Source organism: Paraphaeosphaeria sporulosa, assembly GCF_001642045.1.
Source record: "Paraphaeosphaeria sporulosa strain AP3s5-JAC2a unplaced genomic scaffold CC84scaffold_10, whole genome shotgun sequence".
Lineage (NCBI taxonomy): Eukaryota > Fungi > Ascomycota > Dothideomycetes > Pleosporales > Didymosphaeriaceae > Paraphaeosphaeria > Paraphaeosphaeria sporulosa.
Window position 1 is genome coordinate 458,450 of NW_017253369.1, and position 16,745 is coordinate 475,194.

A 16,745-nucleotide genomic window follows, 5' to 3' on the forward strand; every position below is an offset into this window, starting at 1 on the left:
AACTTTGTGAGAGAATCGTTGTGATTGCTGTACAAGAAAGTCCGTCGGAACACTTGCCTGTCATCGACGCAGAGTACTCAGCTGGACATGTGGGGATATGGACTTCTTCTCTGCACATAGACAGTCTGATGGATCTTTCTTACTACGGACGCAGGAGCAGGGCAGTGTGAGCGGTTTTCCCGACACGCCTGTGAATGATGTACAATACAGGGCAAAAAGATAAACAACGGCACTGAGATGCAGATGAAGCATGTCGGATCTGCGATGATATCTGGAGAGCGATGATTCGCTTGTGCTTCGTGCTGCGATTATCCTTGTCAACAGACCAGGGGCACAGGCAGACGCCGTGTCATTGTCGTCAACGCTACTGCTTCAGGTATGTGCGAACAGGCCGGGAAGGAAGGCGTATATGTAGCTTCAGGTGGTCACGCTGTCAGAGATATTGGAACTCGGGGATATATAATCGCTCGTTCCGTTTGACAGGAATAAGTGGACGAGCGAGCATGGGGAGAGTGGCGACCGACAGTGGACTCCACCTTTCATCTTCGCCACCTTGCTTATTTATTGCTGGCCAAAACGGCAATAGCATATTGCATCGCGCAACACGTATGCTTCTTGCCTCTATGTCTCGACACCAACACAACGACAGCCCTTTGCCTACCGGTCAATTCATCCGCTCCTCGCCTACCTCCACACTACACAGCAATAGCCTCCCCCTAACTTCCAGCCAGAGCTTCTATTCCCCCTAATACCCTTCCCACCATGACCCAGTAAGAACGTCTCCTCTCTCTCACCCCGTATATCATGTCCTATATTCTCCCGTTCGCTCACTCTCCTCCTCCACCTCACTGCTCCTATCACTCCCCAAATCCCCAATCAGCTTCGGATAACACTTTGCACAATTCCTGCATGTCGCCCTAAGACACGGTGGCTTATATACCACAGACGTCTGGCTCCCGAAGTGGAAGTCGAAGGCGCCGCGGCCTGGCTTGAAGGTGCAGTCCTTCTGCTTGCGAGCACGCTTGCGGGGTTTGGTCGTGGGGAGATGCGAGGATGAGGACGGTGGGTGGGCGTTCCAGATGGACGCTGGGATGGTCAGGGAAAGGACTGAGTTTGGGGTGGTGTTGTTCCACGTGTGCGCTGGGAGAGTGATACGGATGGTTGGGGATAAGGCCATCTTTGGTTGGTGGATGATTGACGGGGCGGATGAAATATTCCATTTTCGGGTAGATGTTGAGAATGGAAGGCTGGCGTTTGTGAGTTGAGTTTGCTAGGGAAAGCTGACATGCTTTCTTGAATTTGATTGTCCGATGAAGATGCGGGTAAAATTCATGCTGGGACTTTGTTATGTTCTCATCATTCTGGCGCTTGGGGGGAAACTGCAAAGTCCAGATCTGGCCTTCGGTATGGACTGAGATGCAGGGATTTGAATTTAAACCCCCCAATTTCACTGTGTATAAAGGAATCAGAACGTCAGAAGAGTGGAATGCGATTACATATTAGGATCTACTTGAAGCATGTGCTTCGTTATCTTGGGTGAGCGGTGTTTCAAATCTATCCAAACCGGACCTGGTTTACCATTTGCGAATTCTTTTCCTTTCTGAACGCCACAATGCAACTCATACGTCGTCGTATCCAATATCTACACACCCTTGGTGGATTCTGCAACTGAAGTCTAATTCTCCAGCTCTTCGCTCCGTACCCTTCTAAATGAGACACACATCTCTTTATTCAACATCTCCATCCCTCCCCTGCGCCTCATCAACCGCACTCTGCCACTTCGACACCTTACAATAAGTCCCCTCAATCATCCAAATTAAGCAGCTCCCAACCAAACATCCGATCCACAGACCTTCCAGCTCCAGCTTCGGTGGCCCAAAGCAGAGCGCAAACGCGACCGGAATAGCCACGAGGTAATACACGCCCAAGTTAACGTAGCCTCCGATATCCTGGCGACCAAGACCGCGCAGAATGGCGTTGGCCAGGGCGCAGCCTGCATCAGAGAGTTGGAATAGCGCAAGGATCGGCATTACGGATGCGGCTATTCTGATGACTTCGGGGTCGGAAGTAAATGCGCGAGGTAGGATGTGTCGCATGAGGGTTAAAAACGTAGCGTCGACGATGCCGATGATAAGGAAGATAAAGATGTAGGTACGTGTGGCGATGCGAGCGGCTGGAAGTGCTCCGGCTCCGATCAGGTTGCCTAAGCGTGTGGATACGGCAACGCTGGTGCTGAAGGGGATGTGATATATCATGACGGCCGTAGACATGACCACGCTTTGGGCGGCAAGATGTTCTGTCGAGAGGTAGGAAGCAGAGAAAGTAAGGATATCGAAGGCCAGCCATTCGGCTTCTACCATGATGATTCCAGGAAGACTGAGCCTGGCCATTGGGCCCCAATTGGTGAGGGCTGCGCGGGTGAAACCAGCCCAGCATTCCAGGCTTGATGGGGCGATGAAGTATACATAGATCCAGAGGAGAATTGGCAGGAGTGTGTTCGAGAGGACAGTCGCCAGCGCGGCGCCAGGAAGATACCAGTGAAGGACGAAGACGAAAAGATAGTTGAGCAAGATGTTGACCGGTGTCGCGACAATAAGCACGAACAGCGACGCATTGAAAAGTCCTTGCGCTTGCGTGAAACGCTTCCCAGCTTCGAAGACTGCATAACCTGGGGCGCCTGCCAGCAGTATCTGAAGGTAACGTCCCGCCATATATGCCAATTCTTTCTCTGGAACCAAGGCCGCCAAAATCCATCCCGAACACCTACAGATACAGCGTCAGCGTGATTTAGGACAGGTGCTACATACTCACAACCATATCGCGCCAATGGGAATCGTAACGAGAAGCATGAAGAGCACCATGCGCTGCAGATGGAGGCCCACCTGCTCTTTCCTTCCGCCTCCATACGCTTGCGCACACAGCGTGTCCAAACTCGTGGCGAGGCCCTCATATACAGCCAATCCCGTGATATTCGCTGTCATGGTAGCTAGGGAGACAGCGGCAAGCTCATCCGTGCCGATGTGCCCGACGACAAATATCGTGATCAAGCTGAAGCTATATTGCAGAACATAGGTCACACACAGTGGCACCTAAGGCGCGGATAAGAAGTCAGTGTGAGTTAAGACAGGGTGGTGTATGTCTCAGCGCTTTTGCTTTTGGAAGGCACACCATTACACGCTGGTTTACTCACTGAGTACTTGATGAGAAGTTTGGTCTCTTTTCCCGCAGCGGTCGTGACCTCCTCTCCGACTCCTCCTACGAGGGCTTCTTCCTCCCCGGCAGAGGTGGGTATGGCGCCATAGCTGTTCCTCTTGAAATTGACGCCATCTTCGAGTATGGGCCTCACAAGCTCGCTATTATTGGAGAACCGGCGTGGTCCATGTTGCGCCTCCATGGCCTTGCAGTCGCTGGACGAACGCCCCAGTGCGCCTGAGCAGAGCCGGTCCTTACCAATCGCCGTGTTCCTTCTTCCTCGACCTAAATCTGATGTCTCTTTCTGGTCATTTAAAGAAACAAGTGTTACCGATGAAACCGTTGTGTAACCATCATCGCTGGACGTCGTTCGCGGTCGACGAAAGGTTCGTCGCGCTTGCGCTTGGTGATCGCAGAGTGGGGCGGCGGCCTGCATTTGGGCAACGGCGCGGCTAGGACGGAAGCGGGGAAAAGAGAGCGCGGATTTGCGTCCACACAAGACTGACGATCTAGTCGTAGCAATGGCATCGATTTGATGTTTGGAACCACGGCCTTAGCCGTCTACTTAAGTAGTATGTGGCCCGGGGTTTTCTTAGGGTACTCGCGATGGCTGCTTTCGGCAACAGCGATGAAGTTGACGTGGAATGCAAGCGTCGCATGGCCTCAAGAATCTGTAATCACCTCTCCCAGGAATGCTGATGATGTGCTGAGTATTTCGACCCATTTAAGAATACACCGAAATGACTCAAGAGATGGACTATTCTCGTTTGCCTACAATACGATTTGGCACTGTGAGGTATGTGTCTAATCTTCTTTAAAGACCGTAATACTAGGATTTCTCACACAAGACATTTGTCCCGTTGCTTTTACTGGCTCTGCCCATCATCTCGACGAGGGACACAGAGGGTTCCGTGTATGCACCCTGAAAATGCGATCACGACTTACTCGTTAATCTGAATGTGAAGGCACTGCCGCTCGGCGAGTGCAAGACTGAAGCGACCAAGTGCCCAGGTAAGCACAATGTCGTTTTTCTTTATTTCTAATCGTTCTTAATGCAGCCCGCGTTCAAGTTAGTATTCACGGCATTTATATCATTTTCTACCGATACGCTCGGCGAGTAAGACCGGTGAACAGCAGTTTATTTACAGTCACGACCGCAAATACGACACCAATTAGTGACGCAACTTCCCTCACAAATATTTCCTACCCACTTCGTTCCTGTCCCTGGAGCCACGTGTTCGTGGCTCAAACGAGCTTCCTGCTGCCTAGCGTATTTCGCAAAGTTGGCTCTCCTCAGCCATCCCGTACGTATATAACGCGGCGTTCCAAGAAATACCGTGAGTTACACATTTTGCCCGATCTGAGCTTTCTACCAGGCCAGCACCTTTCCCCTGATTCTCTAAAACTCGTCTGCCTTTGGGAGCACAGTATCCTACTTGGAGACCACAGTTTCCAGAGCAACCTTGAGATAACTTCCCACCCGAAATACTACTTCCTTGCCAATCAACCACACAGCAGACACAAACTGCCACCACCATCACCACTTCTTCCAACTACCTCCCAGCCAGGACCAAACTAAGATCATGGCCGCCCCCACCCCCGAACTCATCCTCTACGACCTCGCCAGCACGCAAGGCGTCTGCTTTTCCCCTGCCGTCTGGCGCATCCGCCTTCTCCTAAACTACAAGTCCATCCCGTACACGACGACCTTCCTGGAATTCCCAGACATCGCGCCCACCCTCTCCGCACTCAACATCCCCCCACACGACGCCACAACATCCAAGCATCCCTACACCGTCCCCGCAATCCACCACCTCCCCACCAACACCTTCGTCATGGATTCCCTGGCCATCGCAGCGTTCATCGAAAAGACGTACCCGGTGCCAGAAGTGGTGCTGACGTCGGACCTGGGCGCGCAGATCGAAGAGAAGGCGCGCAAAGTGGTGGGCCCTGCGTTCTACGTCTCGCTCGTGCCGCGCGAAATACGCATCCTGTCGCCCCGCAGCCAGGAGTACTTCCGCCGCACGCGCGAGGCCGCCCTGGGTCACCCGCTCGAGGACTTACTCGCTAGGGAAGACGCGGCTTGGGAAGCTATTGGAGACGAGGCGCGGGCGGCGGGGGCGCTGATGCGCACGCATAAGGAGAGCGGTCCGTTTGTGCTGGGAGAGAAGCCGTGTTTTACGGACTTCTTCATTGCGGGGGCGCTACAGAACGCGAGGGTTGTGGACGTCGGGGTGTGGGAGAGGTGTATGCGCGTGGAGGGGTTCAGGGAGGTGTATGAGGCTTGTGAGGAGTGGATGGGAAAGAAAGATTGAAGGGCTGGGGAATGGGTTGGAAAGGAGAAGCGGTAAGATGTATATCAATCTAGACCCTACGTGGGACTGCATTGCAGTGCGAGTGGAGCAGCACAATCAGAAGTGAAGGGTAGTGAAATATCCACACAAAACCAAATCTACGCTGCCTCCTCGAGGTTCAACAATCTCCCCTCGTTAATCTTGAATCCTCTGCCCGTCTTCATACAATATACCTTACCATCCGTTCCCTTACCAACCCTCAGTAAATATGCACAGGCGGCGTCGGCAGCGCAGTCGGCTTCCCCAACCCGCTTGTCCCAGTCGGAAACGGCCAGCCGGTCGGCTTACCAGTTCCCCAAGGATATCCCGTGCCATGGGGACGGTGCGGATGCGGACGCGGGTGGTGTCTCGCTTCAAACCCGCTGTCCGGAATCCGTGGTGCAAGCTTGTAGTCGATCTCCAGACCGCGTCTGTCGAAAGCAGGCGTTGGGTAGTAGGGCGTTCCAGTACCGGTGGAGATGATAGGCGGGGAGACGCCGGTACCTGTGGGGATTGCCGGGGTACTGATGCTTGGGATGACAGGTGGACCAGGGGGGATGACGGGCGGTTCTGGTGGAGAGATACCCGTGCCAGTTGGGATGGGTGGAAGGGGAGCGCCAGTACCGGTGGGTCCTGGGATTACAGGGCTGGTCGGATAGGAAGGCCAGCCGCCGGGGGGGTATGGCGTGCTGGGAGTGGGGTGAGGGTGGTAGTGCTTGTCCGCAAAGTACTTCGCGAACGGGAACGGAGCTGCACGGTGTTAGGACGGCTTTGTGGAGCACTGGAGGGCGATACGTACCAGCGACTGAAGCGCCCGCAAGAGCCAGAATCATGAAAGACCGCATGTTGGTGGTCTCAGGTAGTCGAGTCTAGTAGTAGCCACGGAAAGTTGTGGAGATACAAAAGGCTGGCGCAGTCTGGTGGTTAGATATATGTCAAGATCGTACTCAAACAGTGGCTAGGCGACCAGCCTGTGACGAAAAATAGAACGAATGTCTGGCTGTGTGAGAAAGCAACTGAGGAGCTGGTAATAGTGGTCCGTAGAGTGACTCCTGCGCTGAAACCGCAGAGCTATATACTTGGCTTCCAGTCTCCCAGCCGCATACTCAGTCCAAAACAGACCCACCACCTAATCTCTAGGAAACGGAATGATCTTCCAGCATTCGGAAGCCAGCATGAGGGACACGGGTAGTGAGGATCGGCCGCGCAATTCCCGCGTTAGCTCACTTGTCAGTGCAGGCCAAGCACTGGCGACAGCGTGGGGATTGAGCACGCCAGTGACACGACGTCATCTAGATCCAGGTCCGTGGATGGAGCTGATGCTTCATCCGGAAACGTGTTCACACAACGTGGGCTTCTGCTGACGGATTCTCGTTGCCGTCCGTGCTTGCATGCAAAGACGTAGACCTGTGAGGAAGAGCCAGGTTAGCTTTCGGAATGGTGTAGCTGCCACAATCGGAAGGAAGAACTTCACGCTTAAGCCTACGTTACACTGCTGGTTTATGCCTGTTCCATGTGAGATAAGCGTTCGCCTTATCAGCAGCCGCACGAAACGCGAGGCTCTCGATGTTTCCAGGTAGGCGATCGTCGTGTTCGGCGGACTTTGAGATGAAGGGATGTCTTGGTGCACATCGTAATGCACGACATGTAGTTGCTGTTGTTGGTTATTGGTCAATTGTCTGTCGGATTTTTCGAAACACCGTGTTGTTGGGTGCTACTTCGGGAGCTAATAGGCGGATGAGCGATTACGAACCATGCGTTGATCGACAGGTCCCTCTTCGTGTTTCAGGTTGCATCTTACCGTTCAGACGCCTACTGGTGGTCAATACGTACAAGACTAATTTAGAAATCTTGGCGAGTTACGGTTGAGATGTAGAATACTCAATACGAGACCTAAACAGAACTGGGTATACGACCTTCCTTTGATGGAAAAACGATCTAAGAGGTCATGTAGCCGCTGTACAGTGTTGCGCCCACCTCGGAAGTTATGCCGCGGCTCTAATACAACACCAAACTAAACGCTGGCTCTTTTCTTGCGAGGGAGAATCCCAGAATCGTCGCGGACAGTGCTTGAGCGATGCGATAAGTTCAGCGACTGTGGGTGGATGACGGGCTACCTTTACATGTTGTGCGTTTGTGGCGTCGACTGTTGCGCGTACCTGCGCGGTCGCGAATATTGCTCCCGACGCCCGTATGCAACACGAGGAAAGCTTCGGGATCGTTCAGCTTACAGAGCTGTCAGATTCAAGATCGACACCGGAAGCAATACGAAAGCGACTATGAGTATGTCTCAAAACCAGCCAATCTTCTTAGCAGCGTAGCTCCACCCAGAGAGCAACGCTGTGGCGCCGGTAAAAGCGATGAGCGCACCATATCCACTTCCATATGCGAATCCGGCTCTCCACGAGCCCGCGCGCAATAGGGCTTCTGATAACGGGCCGCTGCATAAGTTTGCAACGCCTTTTCCTGCTGACAGACAGGCAAATATCATGCCTAGATGCGGACGATGGTGTTAGCGTAATCGCTCCGTGATAGGGGGATGGTCGGGAAGTATCTCAGCTCGCTGCTACTGTGCGGGAATTTCTGCCATTTAGGTTCGAAAATTCGCACACTCGCGGTGTCAAGATGTTCTGGGGGTTCTGGGGGTTCCTGCATGGGCTTGGGCTTGCTCACCGGTGTCAGCTCCTCTGCGCTTCTCCTTCGTATCTCGCATGATGGCGCTCCAGCTCGACGAATTACTGCCTGCGAATGCTCCGTAGAGCAGGCAGAATACATATAGAGGCGCGAGAGAAGTAGATAGACCCCACAGCAGAAATACGGTAATTGTAGAGCCAAGTGCTGTGATTCCGATGCAGTTGACGACAGCGAATCGATCTACCGCAGCACCCATGCAGAAAGACCCTATGCAAGCGGAGCCATTCAATAAAATGATTGTGGCGGTGCTTTGGAGATTCGATGCCCCCAAAGATCGTGCAAAAGTCGGCAGGTAGATGGCCGGGAGGAAGTATCCTAGGCCTTGGAGTATGTTGCCCGACTGGAAGATCAGGAAGTTTGAACATGTCCAAAATGACAGATCAAAATCCCGAGACTGCGTTGTCTGCGATAAGGGGAGCCGAGGCTTGAAGAAGAACAAGATCGGAAGATTCAGGGCAACGACCGATAACGCACATACACGTAGCGTTGTTCTGAAGCCATAGCTATCCAGCAGCCACTGGAGGACGACGGGCATGATTGCCCCTGAGAGACCGAGCCCCGCCATGGTGGCGCCGTATGCAAAGCCTCGACGGAGAACCCACCACTCTTCGATATAAAAGAGGATGGGCGTCCAGGCAAGACCCCCACCAATTGCATACATGATTCCTTGGCTGATGATCAGATGCGTCACGTTGGTTGCAAGGGATCCCCTAAAGAGTAGATGCAAAATCAGTGCGATTCAAGACAGGCCACTTTCACGTCCTCTCTGAAGGCAGTTGTTTACGTACAGGCCGAGAGACAGACACATGATGGTCAGGCCGACTGGAGCTGCCCATGTGCGCAGTCTAGGGTAGATCTTCAAAAGTACGAACATTGGAATGATCCACATGTACATGATGCCCTGCGTGCCGTCAATTACAGCTGCTTGATTCGTGTGGAAGAGTCACCATTGCGCAAGCGCCCACAACGGCAATGTTGGATGATCCGGCGAAAGGCTCATGTGTGCTGTAGTATTCCTGAAAGATGCCATATGAGGAGCCGAAACCTGCCCTTTTTGCATCAATAGTGATTCTCCGCCCGCGTTTGCAAGCCGCGCCAGTCAATGCGCTGGTAGAAGATTATTGACGCACCCCAGATGATGCCCTCGAGCATGAAGCAGGAGAAAAGCAGCAACCAGGCATGCTTCCCGCCGTCAGTTGGTGGCAGAGAGAATCCCCCATCAAGCTCGTGGGTGCCATCTCCCTGCGTGGGCAAGTCGGCTTCCGGAGATGATGCAGGTTGCGGATAGCGGATCAGTTCAGATTCTGTAGGGTGCGCCGAAGCCATTGTGACGAACGTCTCGTACACTCAACTCGTATGCAGCATGTCTGCCTCAACGGTGAATTTGAGGCTTTCTTAAGGTGGCCAGTGGCTCCTCTGGTGGGCACGATCAGCCCCCATGGTCATCATCCATAGGGCGTAGCGATGCGTAGCGATAGCGGAGCAACGGGTACACGCGGAGCAAAAGCGTGGGGGAAGGCCAACACAAAGTCGCAGTGTGGCTTGTGGGCGTGTTAGTCAGCAAACACGTGGCTGTGCGTGGGGAAAGTGAAGCCGCGACAACACGAATCTGAGTGCACAAGCGCGAGCAGCGTGCACCGCCAGCAACAATGGCGACTTTCTCTTGTGCTGCTATGCTCCAATAGCGACCAAAACCACGTCCCCGCATCGGCTTCACTGCGACTCACCATGGACGGCTCTTCCCGAGCTTCGAAAAGGAGGAAGCTCGACACGCCCACCCGCAACGCGTCCAGCCCGCTCGCGAAGCCTTCTACGGTCCGGAAATCTGCACGATCAGTTGCGCCAACGACATACAAAGCGGACGGCTCGCCCAAGGAACAAGAAGCGCCTCCGAAAGCGCCCAAATCCTCCAAGAAAAAGGCCAATGGAGCCGCACGCCAGCCGCCAGTGGTCGAGGACGCCGACGTATGGGACGATATAGAGGGCGCACTAGGCGAGAGTCGGACGAAGCGAGCGCCCCCAGCGCCGTCGTCTACGAAGAAACGCGTGACGAGAAAGACGGTCGTGCCAGATACTGGGAACGAAACCACCAGCACCGACGAGCTGCAGAAGGCAACACCGAGCACGCGCAGAGCAAAGAAGGCCACTAATGGGAACCGCGAGGATCTGCCCGAAGAAGTCGCAACGCCCTCCCGACGCGTATCCAAGCGGGCCGCACCAGCCAAATCGAACGACACGCCGAACGACCACATCGATCCCAAACCAGGCTCGCTCCGGAAACCACGAAGCACTGCGCGAGCACAACGAAAACTACAATTCGAAGATGCCATGCTCGTGGAAACACCTTCTTCCCGGCTCAAACGGCAGCCGCGCTTTCGAGACGACGACATGATACCGGAGACGGATGATGAGCCTGTAGGGAACGGGGCAACTGCAGCCACACCAGCAAAAGCGAAGCAGAGAATGCGTCAGGCTGACAAGGACAATGATCAGAGCGCGCATATACCAGGCACTGCCCAAGATCAGGTCGATGCCGACGTTCAGGACGAGGATGACGACGCGATGAGTGTCGATGGCAACAGTGCGTTGGGAAGTGTGCTCGACCCGACAGAGCCGAGTCCTTTCAATAAGCCTTCTTCCGCCCAGAAAGAAATCGTCCACCAAGAAAAGCTAGACATTCCTCTTCTTTCCAGCACCGTAGAACCAGGACGCGAGCTCGATCTTCTCAAGACCATCGTGTTGGACCGCATAACTGGGAAACGGCCCGTGCCCCTGGTCGGGCTCGACGCTGCCTATAAGTCTGTCCATCAGCTCATTGAGCACACGGTCACAGCTGGCGAAGGTAACTCGATGCTCCTCATCGGCGCACGCGGCAGTGGAAAGACAGCACTTGTGAACAGGGCGTTGTCGGAAGTTTCCAAGGACAACAGCCAGCTCTACCACGTCATTCGTCTAAATGGCTTCATACACACAGACGACAAGATTGCTGTGCGTGACATTTGGCGCCAGCTCGGCAAAGAGATGATGCTTGCGGAAGAGAATGGAGGCGTAGGCAAAAGCTATGCCGATGCTCTACAAACCTTGCTTGCTTTGCTGCAACATCCTTCCGAGAGGATAGGCGAGTGGACGGAAGAAACTTCCACGTCAGTCATCTTCGTCATGGATGAGTTCGACTTGTTCGCTCAACATCCGCGACAGACGCTTCTCTACAACCTCTTCGACATTGCCCAATCACGCAAAGCGCCAATCGCCGTGTTGGGCCTCACTACGAACCTAGAGGTGGTTAATTTCCTAGAAAAACGTGTCAAGAGCCGCTTCAGCCAGCGCTACGTGCATATCCCCTTGGCGAAGACCTTTACGGCCTTCCAAGAAATGTGCAAAGCCAACCTGCTCGTCCAGCCAGACCTTCTCACTGTAGAAGAACGCAGCATCCTTGAATCCGCACCCAAGAAGAAGACAAGCAAGCAAGCAAAGACCAGCACACCCGAGAACGCCCTCTCACAATGGAACTCTTCCATCAACGTAAGCACACCCCACAACCTCACACCCCCATCAAACCGACTAACCCAACCGCCCCAGACCCTCTTTGCCTCAAAATCCTTCCTAACAACCCACCTCGCCCGCCTCTACTACCGCTCCAAATCCATCCCGGCGACCCTAACCTCCTTCCTCCTCCCCACCGCCTCCCTCACGACCGCCCTCCCCCTCCCCTCCCTCGCCCTCAGCCACCCCCCCGACAACAAACTCGCTCTCGTCCGCCACCTCTCCACCCTCGCCCTCTCTCTCCTCATCGCCGCGTGTCGCCTAGACATCATCCACGACAGTGACACGTGCAACTTCCACATGGCGTACGACGAGTACGTGACGCTGGCAAGCAAGGCGCGGATCCAGAGTGCCGCGGGGGGCAACAGTGCAAGCGGGGGCGTGAGTAAGGTCTGGGGGAAAGATGTGGCGAGGCGGGAGTGGGAGGGGCTGCTGGAGTTGGAATTGATCCTGCCGGTTGTGGGTGGGCTGACAGGGGGTTTCGGGATGGTCAAGTGCGATGTCAGTCTTGAGGAGGTAGGAGGCGTGATTGTGGGGGTGAAGGAGGTGGACAAGGGGTTGGAGCGGTGGTGTCGGCAGATTTGAGCTGTTGGATTGCGCTTCGGAAAGGACGCCATCCGGTTGAAGCTCAAATATCGAGTATCGTACTTCACACGCGTTAGCCACGAAGACCAACGCTGGCATGCCATCGCGCAGCCACGAACACTATGAAATGCATAAAAGCGCCGTCATTCCTTTTGCAAAGTTATCATACAAAAACGCCATCCGCTCCCCGCCCCTTCACTATACTATAGCTTGCTCCCACCGCCCAGCAACTCCGCTCCCGCCCCGGAAATGCACAGCTTCCCCGTCTCCTTGACCTTCGTCTGGAACACAACCGTGTTCCCAACCTTCCACATCTCCGTCTGCAGCGTCTGCCCCGGCAACACCGTGCCCGCGAACCTCACCTTGATATTCTTAAACTGCCCGTACGTCTGGAGCACGTGCTTGCCGCTGATGCCAAAGAAGCACAGCCCGTGCAGAATCGGGACCTTGAAGCCGCCGACCTTGCTGAACTCGGGGTCGATGTGCAGCGGGTTGCGGTCGCCGCTGAGGCGGTAGATGGCGGCCTGTTCCTCGGTGGTGGCTTCCTCGACGACGGCGTCGGGGGCGCGCTGCGGCGGCTTGTGGATTGCGGTTGCGGCGCCGCGGTTGCCGCCCTTGGGGTTGCCGCCGAATTTGCCGGAGCCCCGGATGAAGATTGTGGACTCGTTGTAGAAAATTTCCTCGCCGGTGTTGGCGTCGACGGTCGTCGTGGACTGGACTACCACACCCGCGGCGCCTTTGTCCATGACCTCGACGAGCTTCGGGTATGTGATGAGCTTGGCTTCGGTGGGAATGGGGTATTTCCGGATCTCGAGGAATTGCTCGCCATGTAGAAGCATCATAGGGCTGAAGTTGGGGACAATGTCGTCAAGATTGTAGGGGAGGACAACGTTGAAAGGGGGAATGACGCCGAAGGTGGGGTAGACTTGGAAGTTTTCGTTGTTTTCGAAGACGAAGGGGAGATCGGTACGTTTGGCGCCGATTCCGAGGTCTGAATAGTGTTAGGTCATGCGGCTTGGAAGGTGTGATGGTGTAGGGAGGAGAGGGCTTACTGTAGAGAATCACGTCCTTCTCGTCGTACTGGAACTCCGTGCCTGGCGCCTTTGCCGCCTTTGCCTGCTCAATGTTCTTGAGATAGTCAACCTTCTCGCCGTCATCCTTGCTGCCCTTGCTTGTGTTCTCCATGTTTGCCATGATGCTCTTGAGCCCGCTGGCGTTGTCGTAGGGGTTGTCCGCGCGACCGTCCGCAAAGTTGTTGATCCTGTCCCACTTCTCCAATACAGCTTCAGGTGTGAGCTTGACATCGATCGGGAAGCCGTTGCCACCGGTACGCTGCCATCTTGTAGCAGCGATCCAACCCTGACCCGCCTCGTAAAGACCACCAGTTGGCTCGGGCGCTTTGTCAGAGGAGAGCAGCACCACGAGGGGAGCCACATAGTCAGGCTTGAGCGCCTGAACCATCTCCTCAGGCATGATTGTGCGGGTCATGCCAGTGCCGGCGCTGGGTGCGATGGTGTTGACAAAGATGTTGTTCTTCTTGCCTTCAAGAGCAAGAGACTTGGAGAAACCGAGGATGCCGCACTTGGCTGAAGCGTAGTTTGCTTGACCAAAGTTTCCGTAGATCCCGCTGGTCGATGTAGTGTTGATGACACGACCATACTTCTGCTTGAGGAAGTAGGGCCAAGCGGCCTTGCTGCAGGAGTATGTGCCGAAAAGATGCACCTGGTGAATGACCTCCCACTGCTCATCGGACATGTTGGTGAATGCCTTGTCGCGCAGAATACCCGCATTGTTGACCAGCACATCGATACGGCCGTAGGTATCGATGGCGGTTTTGATCACTGCCTCGCCGTCACAGACGTTGGCCTTGTTTCCAACAGCCTCTCCACCGAGCTTCTGGATTTCTTGTACCACGGCATCCGGGTTTACGAGATCGTTGACAACAACCTTGGCGCCGAGTTTGGAGAAGAGGAGAGCGTATGCGCGGCCGAGACTAAACTCATTAGCAGACATCCTTCTTGTGGCAATGTGAAACTTACCCGCCACCAGCGCCAGTGACCAACACCACCTTGCCCTTGAAGTTGGGCTGCTCAGTCTTGGGACTCGGGGCTTGTTGGGTCGCAGCCTCAAGAACACCAAGAGCATCTATCGGGCCCTCGGGGTGCTCTGCGTCGGTGAAGTCTACGATCTGCTTCCACTTCGCCGCGACAGCGCCGGGTGTGAAAGAGTCGTCGGGCTTGAAGAGGGCACCCTTGGACCGTTCCCACCGCAGTCTCGCGATGTGGCCGCCGCCCGCCTCGAATATCGCGCCTGTCTCGGTGTTGGACTTGTGTGTGAGTACGGCAACAAGCGGCACGATCCACTCGGGCTTGAGCTTCTCGAGGACATCGGGCGGCATGACTGTCTCCGTCATACGGCTCGCAGCAATGGGCGCAATGACATTGCAAAGAATGTTGTACTTGAAGCCCTCCTTTGCAAGTGTCTCAGTGAAGCCAACAAGTGCAAGCTTCGCGGCCGAGTAGTTGGTCTGGCCGAAGGAGCCAAACAGACCAGCAGCGGAGGCGGTGCTAATCAGCCGTCCGTACTTCTGCTTCCGGAAATACGGCCATGCGGCGCGCGCGCACTTGAAGGCTCCCTTGACGTGGACCTTGTAGATGAGGTCCCAGTCGGCCTGCTTCATGTTTTTGAAAGAGACATCGCGCAGGATGCCTGCGTTGTTGATGAGCACATCGATGCGCCCAAAGTTGTCGATGGCCGTCTTGATGATGGCCTCGCCGTTCTCGACGGAGTCGTAGTTGGCAACGGCCTTGCCGCCAGCGGCGCGGATCTCGTTGACGACCTTGTCTGCGGCCTGTGCCCGTCAGCATGTGTGTTGAGCAGGAGGTGTCCAAGACTGTGGGGCCCAAATGATGCTCCACCACAAGGTGCTATAGCACGCTGGTGTCTTCGGAGCGATGAAAGTGAACATGAAACATACCGCTGATCCCGCGCCCTCGCCCTTGAAGCTTCCTCCAAGGTCGTTGACCACAACGTTGGCGCCGCGGCTACCGAAGAAGATGGCGTACTCGCGACCGAGGCCACCACCCGCACCCGTCACCACCACCGTCTGACCGTCATATCTCAGCTCTGCCGGTGCCATGATGCGTTGAATACTGCGACTCAGCCCAGGTACCATGCAAATGTGTAAGGAGTCGGGGGGAAGTGTCCACCGCTATGAAGCGAAGTCACAAGCTATCGCGACGCAAACGGTGTTTGGCGAAGCTCGCTCGTCTGTTTGAGATGTAATCTAAGGCGTTACCCGAAGATTACTCAAAGAAGAAATGTACAGTCGCTGAAGAGGGTGAGAGAGGGGAGATCGCACGGCACAGTCGCAGTTGTGACAGACGGCGTGGTTTTGAGCGTGCTCAAGCTCCGGGCATCGAGGTCATCGCTCCCGCCGACTTGCCGAGGTCCATGGCAGCGGCCGAATCTGGGGCTCTGAACTGTGGGGGTACACGTGACGGCCCATCTTCACATGCGAGGTCCCCGGCAAACCAGGGCAGAGCCTCGACATCACCTGCCAGACCATTGCGCCGCTGCCGAGCTGTCGCTACCGGAGCGTCAGCCAAAGCCGTTCTTGCGACTTGCGCTGTGTGCTTGTGAAAGTGTACCACAAATCGAACCCTCTTGGAGGGAGCTGTAAGTCCGCCATGTGGGGCTTTCAGATACCAGCGTATGCACAGGTGTTGGAACATAAATCTTGGTAGTATCGGGCGAGACAAGTGCGTAATGAAGTGAAAAAGTAGGCGTTTCTTACTGCATGCCAGATCATAGCTGGGAATGCAACTGGTCGTGCAGCTTCAATCGAAAGGCGTTACGTAAGCCACAAGTCGTAGAGCCAAGCGAACGTGTTGAGAGGGCACCCAGAGGCTTCTCGTGAACACGACCACTACCAACATGTCTCAATGCAGACATCACGTTCTGAGCTATTGCCGTTTCTGTGATACATTCCAAGCGAGCATTTAACAGTTTATAGGCTGTCCTGATCTACCGCCACTCCATCGCACCCTCGCGATGCAAATTCTACCGACGCCGGACTGAGGAGCCTTGCCATTAGCTGCGGCCCTAGACACTTTGTTTGGCGTACCCCGACCTCCGAGCACGACGACGTGGCGTAGAGATGAGGCTATCTCGAGAACATACAACGAGCCAGGGAAACTGGTGCATAATGTCTGCCTAGGACGCGTCGAGTAGAACAGCACTGGATAGCACTTACAGAAAGCTCTGCGTTGGATTGGGTATCGACTCGCCATATGATATCATGTACAACTGAGAAGATCGTGAGGGCTACAAAGTACATCTGGTGGCCGTGCGCTGTGTCGTGCGTGCCTTGCGTATCGAACAAAACTATCACTTGGT

The 16,745-nt window shown here is 54.9% G+C and overlaps 6 protein-coding genes across 6 annotated transcripts; 2 read left to right on the forward strand and 4 right to left on the reverse strand.

Annotated features, from left to right (window-relative positions):
• Positions 1–1,479: 1,479 nt before the first annotated feature.
• Positions 1,480–3,590, reverse strand: CC84DRAFT_1153291 (MATE efflux family protein). The gene is made up of 3 exons (XM_018176833.1): positions 3,191–3,590; positions 2,812–3,089; positions 1,480–2,763 (listed from the first exon to the last, which is right to left on the reverse strand). The coding sequence occupies exons 1-3, from the start codon at positions 3,392–3,394 to the stop codon at positions 1,728–1,730; spliced, it is 1,518 nt and encodes a 505-aa protein (XP_018031840.1). The 5' UTR covers positions 3,395–3,590; the 3' UTR covers positions 1,480–1,727.
• A 795-nt stretch (positions 3,591–4,385) lies between these two features.
• Positions 4,386–5,682, forward strand: CC84DRAFT_1167682 (uncharacterized protein). The gene has a single exon (XM_018179234.1). The coding sequence runs from the start codon at positions 4,776–4,778 to the stop codon at positions 5,505–5,507; it is 732 nt and encodes a 243-aa protein (XP_018031841.1). The 5' UTR covers positions 4,386–4,775; the 3' UTR covers positions 5,508–5,682.
• On the reverse strand, positions 5,627–6,730 carry CC84DRAFT_197554 (uncharacterized protein). The gene is made up of 2 exons (XM_018185554.1): positions 6,325–6,730; positions 5,627–6,275 (listed from the first exon to the last, which is right to left on the reverse strand). Exons 1-2 carry the CDS (start codon positions 6,368–6,370, stop codon positions 5,746–5,748), a joined length of 576 nt encoding a protein of 191 aa, XP_018031842.1. The 5' UTR covers positions 6,371–6,730; the 3' UTR covers positions 5,627–5,745.
• A 709-nt stretch (positions 6,731–7,439) lies between these two features.
• On the reverse strand, positions 7,440–9,390 carry CC84DRAFT_1167685 (MFS general substrate transporter). The gene is made up of 5 exons (XM_018179235.1): positions 9,350–9,390; positions 9,167–9,264; positions 9,008–9,120; positions 8,199–8,929; positions 7,440–8,018 (listed from the first exon to the last, which is right to left on the reverse strand). The coding sequence occupies exons 1-5, from the start codon at positions 9,369–9,371 to the stop codon at positions 7,816–7,818; spliced, it is 1,167 nt and encodes a 388-aa protein (XP_018031843.1). The 5' UTR covers positions 9,372–9,390; the 3' UTR covers positions 7,440–7,815.
• Positions 9,391–9,843: 453 nt separating this feature from the next.
• Positions 9,844–12,629, forward strand: CC84DRAFT_1127175 (uncharacterized protein). The gene is made up of 2 exons (XM_018175765.1): positions 9,844–11,741; positions 11,799–12,629. Exons 1-2 carry the CDS (start codon positions 9,948–9,950, stop codon positions 12,345–12,347), a joined length of 2,343 nt encoding a protein of 780 aa, XP_018031844.1. The 5' UTR covers positions 9,844–9,947; the 3' UTR covers positions 12,348–12,629.
• Positions 12,480–15,912, reverse strand: CC84DRAFT_1167689 (NAD(P)-binding protein). The gene is made up of 4 exons (XM_018179236.1): positions 15,325–15,912; positions 14,387–15,198; positions 13,400–14,340; positions 12,480–13,338 (listed from the first exon to the last, which is right to left on the reverse strand). Exons 1-4 carry the CDS (start codon positions 15,484–15,486, stop codon positions 12,551–12,553), a joined length of 2,703 nt encoding a protein of 900 aa, XP_018031845.1. The 5' UTR covers positions 15,487–15,912; the 3' UTR covers positions 12,480–12,550.
• Positions 15,913–16,745: the final 833 nt, after the last annotated feature.

What these genes read in the sequence shown, in the direction of transcription:
- CC84DRAFT_1167685 (XM_018179235.1), bottom strand. Translation starts at nt 9,371, where the DNA reads ATGCTCGAGGGCATCATCTGGG. An exon ending in ATGTGTCTGTCTCTCGGCCT is followed by an intron (nt 8,930 to 9,007) that starts GTACGTAAACAA and finishes TCTACTCTTTAG; the next exon opens with GGGATCCCTTGCAACCAACG. An exon ending in GCGCAGAGGAGCTGACACCG is followed by an intron (nt 8,019 to 8,198) that starts GTGAGCAAGCCC and finishes GTCCGCATCTAG; the next exon opens with GCATGATATTTGCCTGTCTG.
- CC84DRAFT_197554 (XM_018185554.1), bottom strand. Translation starts at nt 6,370, where the DNA reads ATGCGGTCTTTCATGATTCTGGCTCTTGCGGGCGCTTCAGTCGCTG. An exon ending in TGCGGGCGCTTCAGTCGCTG is followed by an intron (nt 6,276 to 6,324) that starts GTACGTATCGCC and finishes AACACCGTGCAG; the next exon opens with CTCCGTTCCCGTTCGCGAAG.
- CC84DRAFT_1167689 (XM_018179236.1), bottom strand. Translation starts at nt 15,486, where the DNA reads ATGGCACCGGCAGAGCTGAGATATGACGGTCAGACGGTGGTGGTGACG. An exon ending in GCGAGGGCGCGGGATCAGCG is followed by an intron (nt 15,199 to 15,324) that starts GTATGTTTCATG and finishes TGACGGGCACAG; the next exon opens with GCCGCAGACAAGGTCGTCAA. An exon ending in GAAGGACGTGATTCTCTACA is followed by an intron (nt 13,339 to 13,399) that starts GTAAGCCCTCTC and finishes AACACTATTCAG; the next exon opens with ACCTCGGAATCGGCGCCAAA.
- CC84DRAFT_1167682 (XM_018179234.1), top strand. Translation starts at nt 4,776, where the DNA reads ATGGCCGCCCCCACCCCCGAACTCATCCTCTACGACCTCGCCAGCACG.
- CC84DRAFT_1153291 (XM_018176833.1), bottom strand. Translation starts at nt 3,394, where the DNA reads ATGGAGGCGCAACATGGACCACGCCGGTTCTCCAATAATAGCGAGCTT. An exon ending in AACTTCTCATCAAGTACTCA is followed by an intron (nt 3,090 to 3,190) that starts GTGAGTAAACCA and finishes TCCGCGCCTTAG; the next exon opens with GTGCCACTGTGTGTGACCTA. An exon ending in CCCATTGGCGCGATATGGTT is followed by an intron (nt 2,764 to 2,811) that starts GTGAGTATGTAG and finishes CTGTATCTGTAG; the next exon opens with GTGTTCGGGATGGATTTTGG.
- CC84DRAFT_1127175 (XM_018175765.1), top strand. Translation starts at nt 9,948, where the DNA reads ATGGACGGCTCTTCCCGAGCTTCGAAAAGGAGGAAGCTCGACACGCCC. An exon ending in AATGGAACTCTTCCATCAAC is followed by an intron (nt 11,742 to 11,798) that starts GTAAGCACACCC and finishes CAACCGCCCCAG; the next exon opens with ACCCTCTTTGCCTCAAAATC.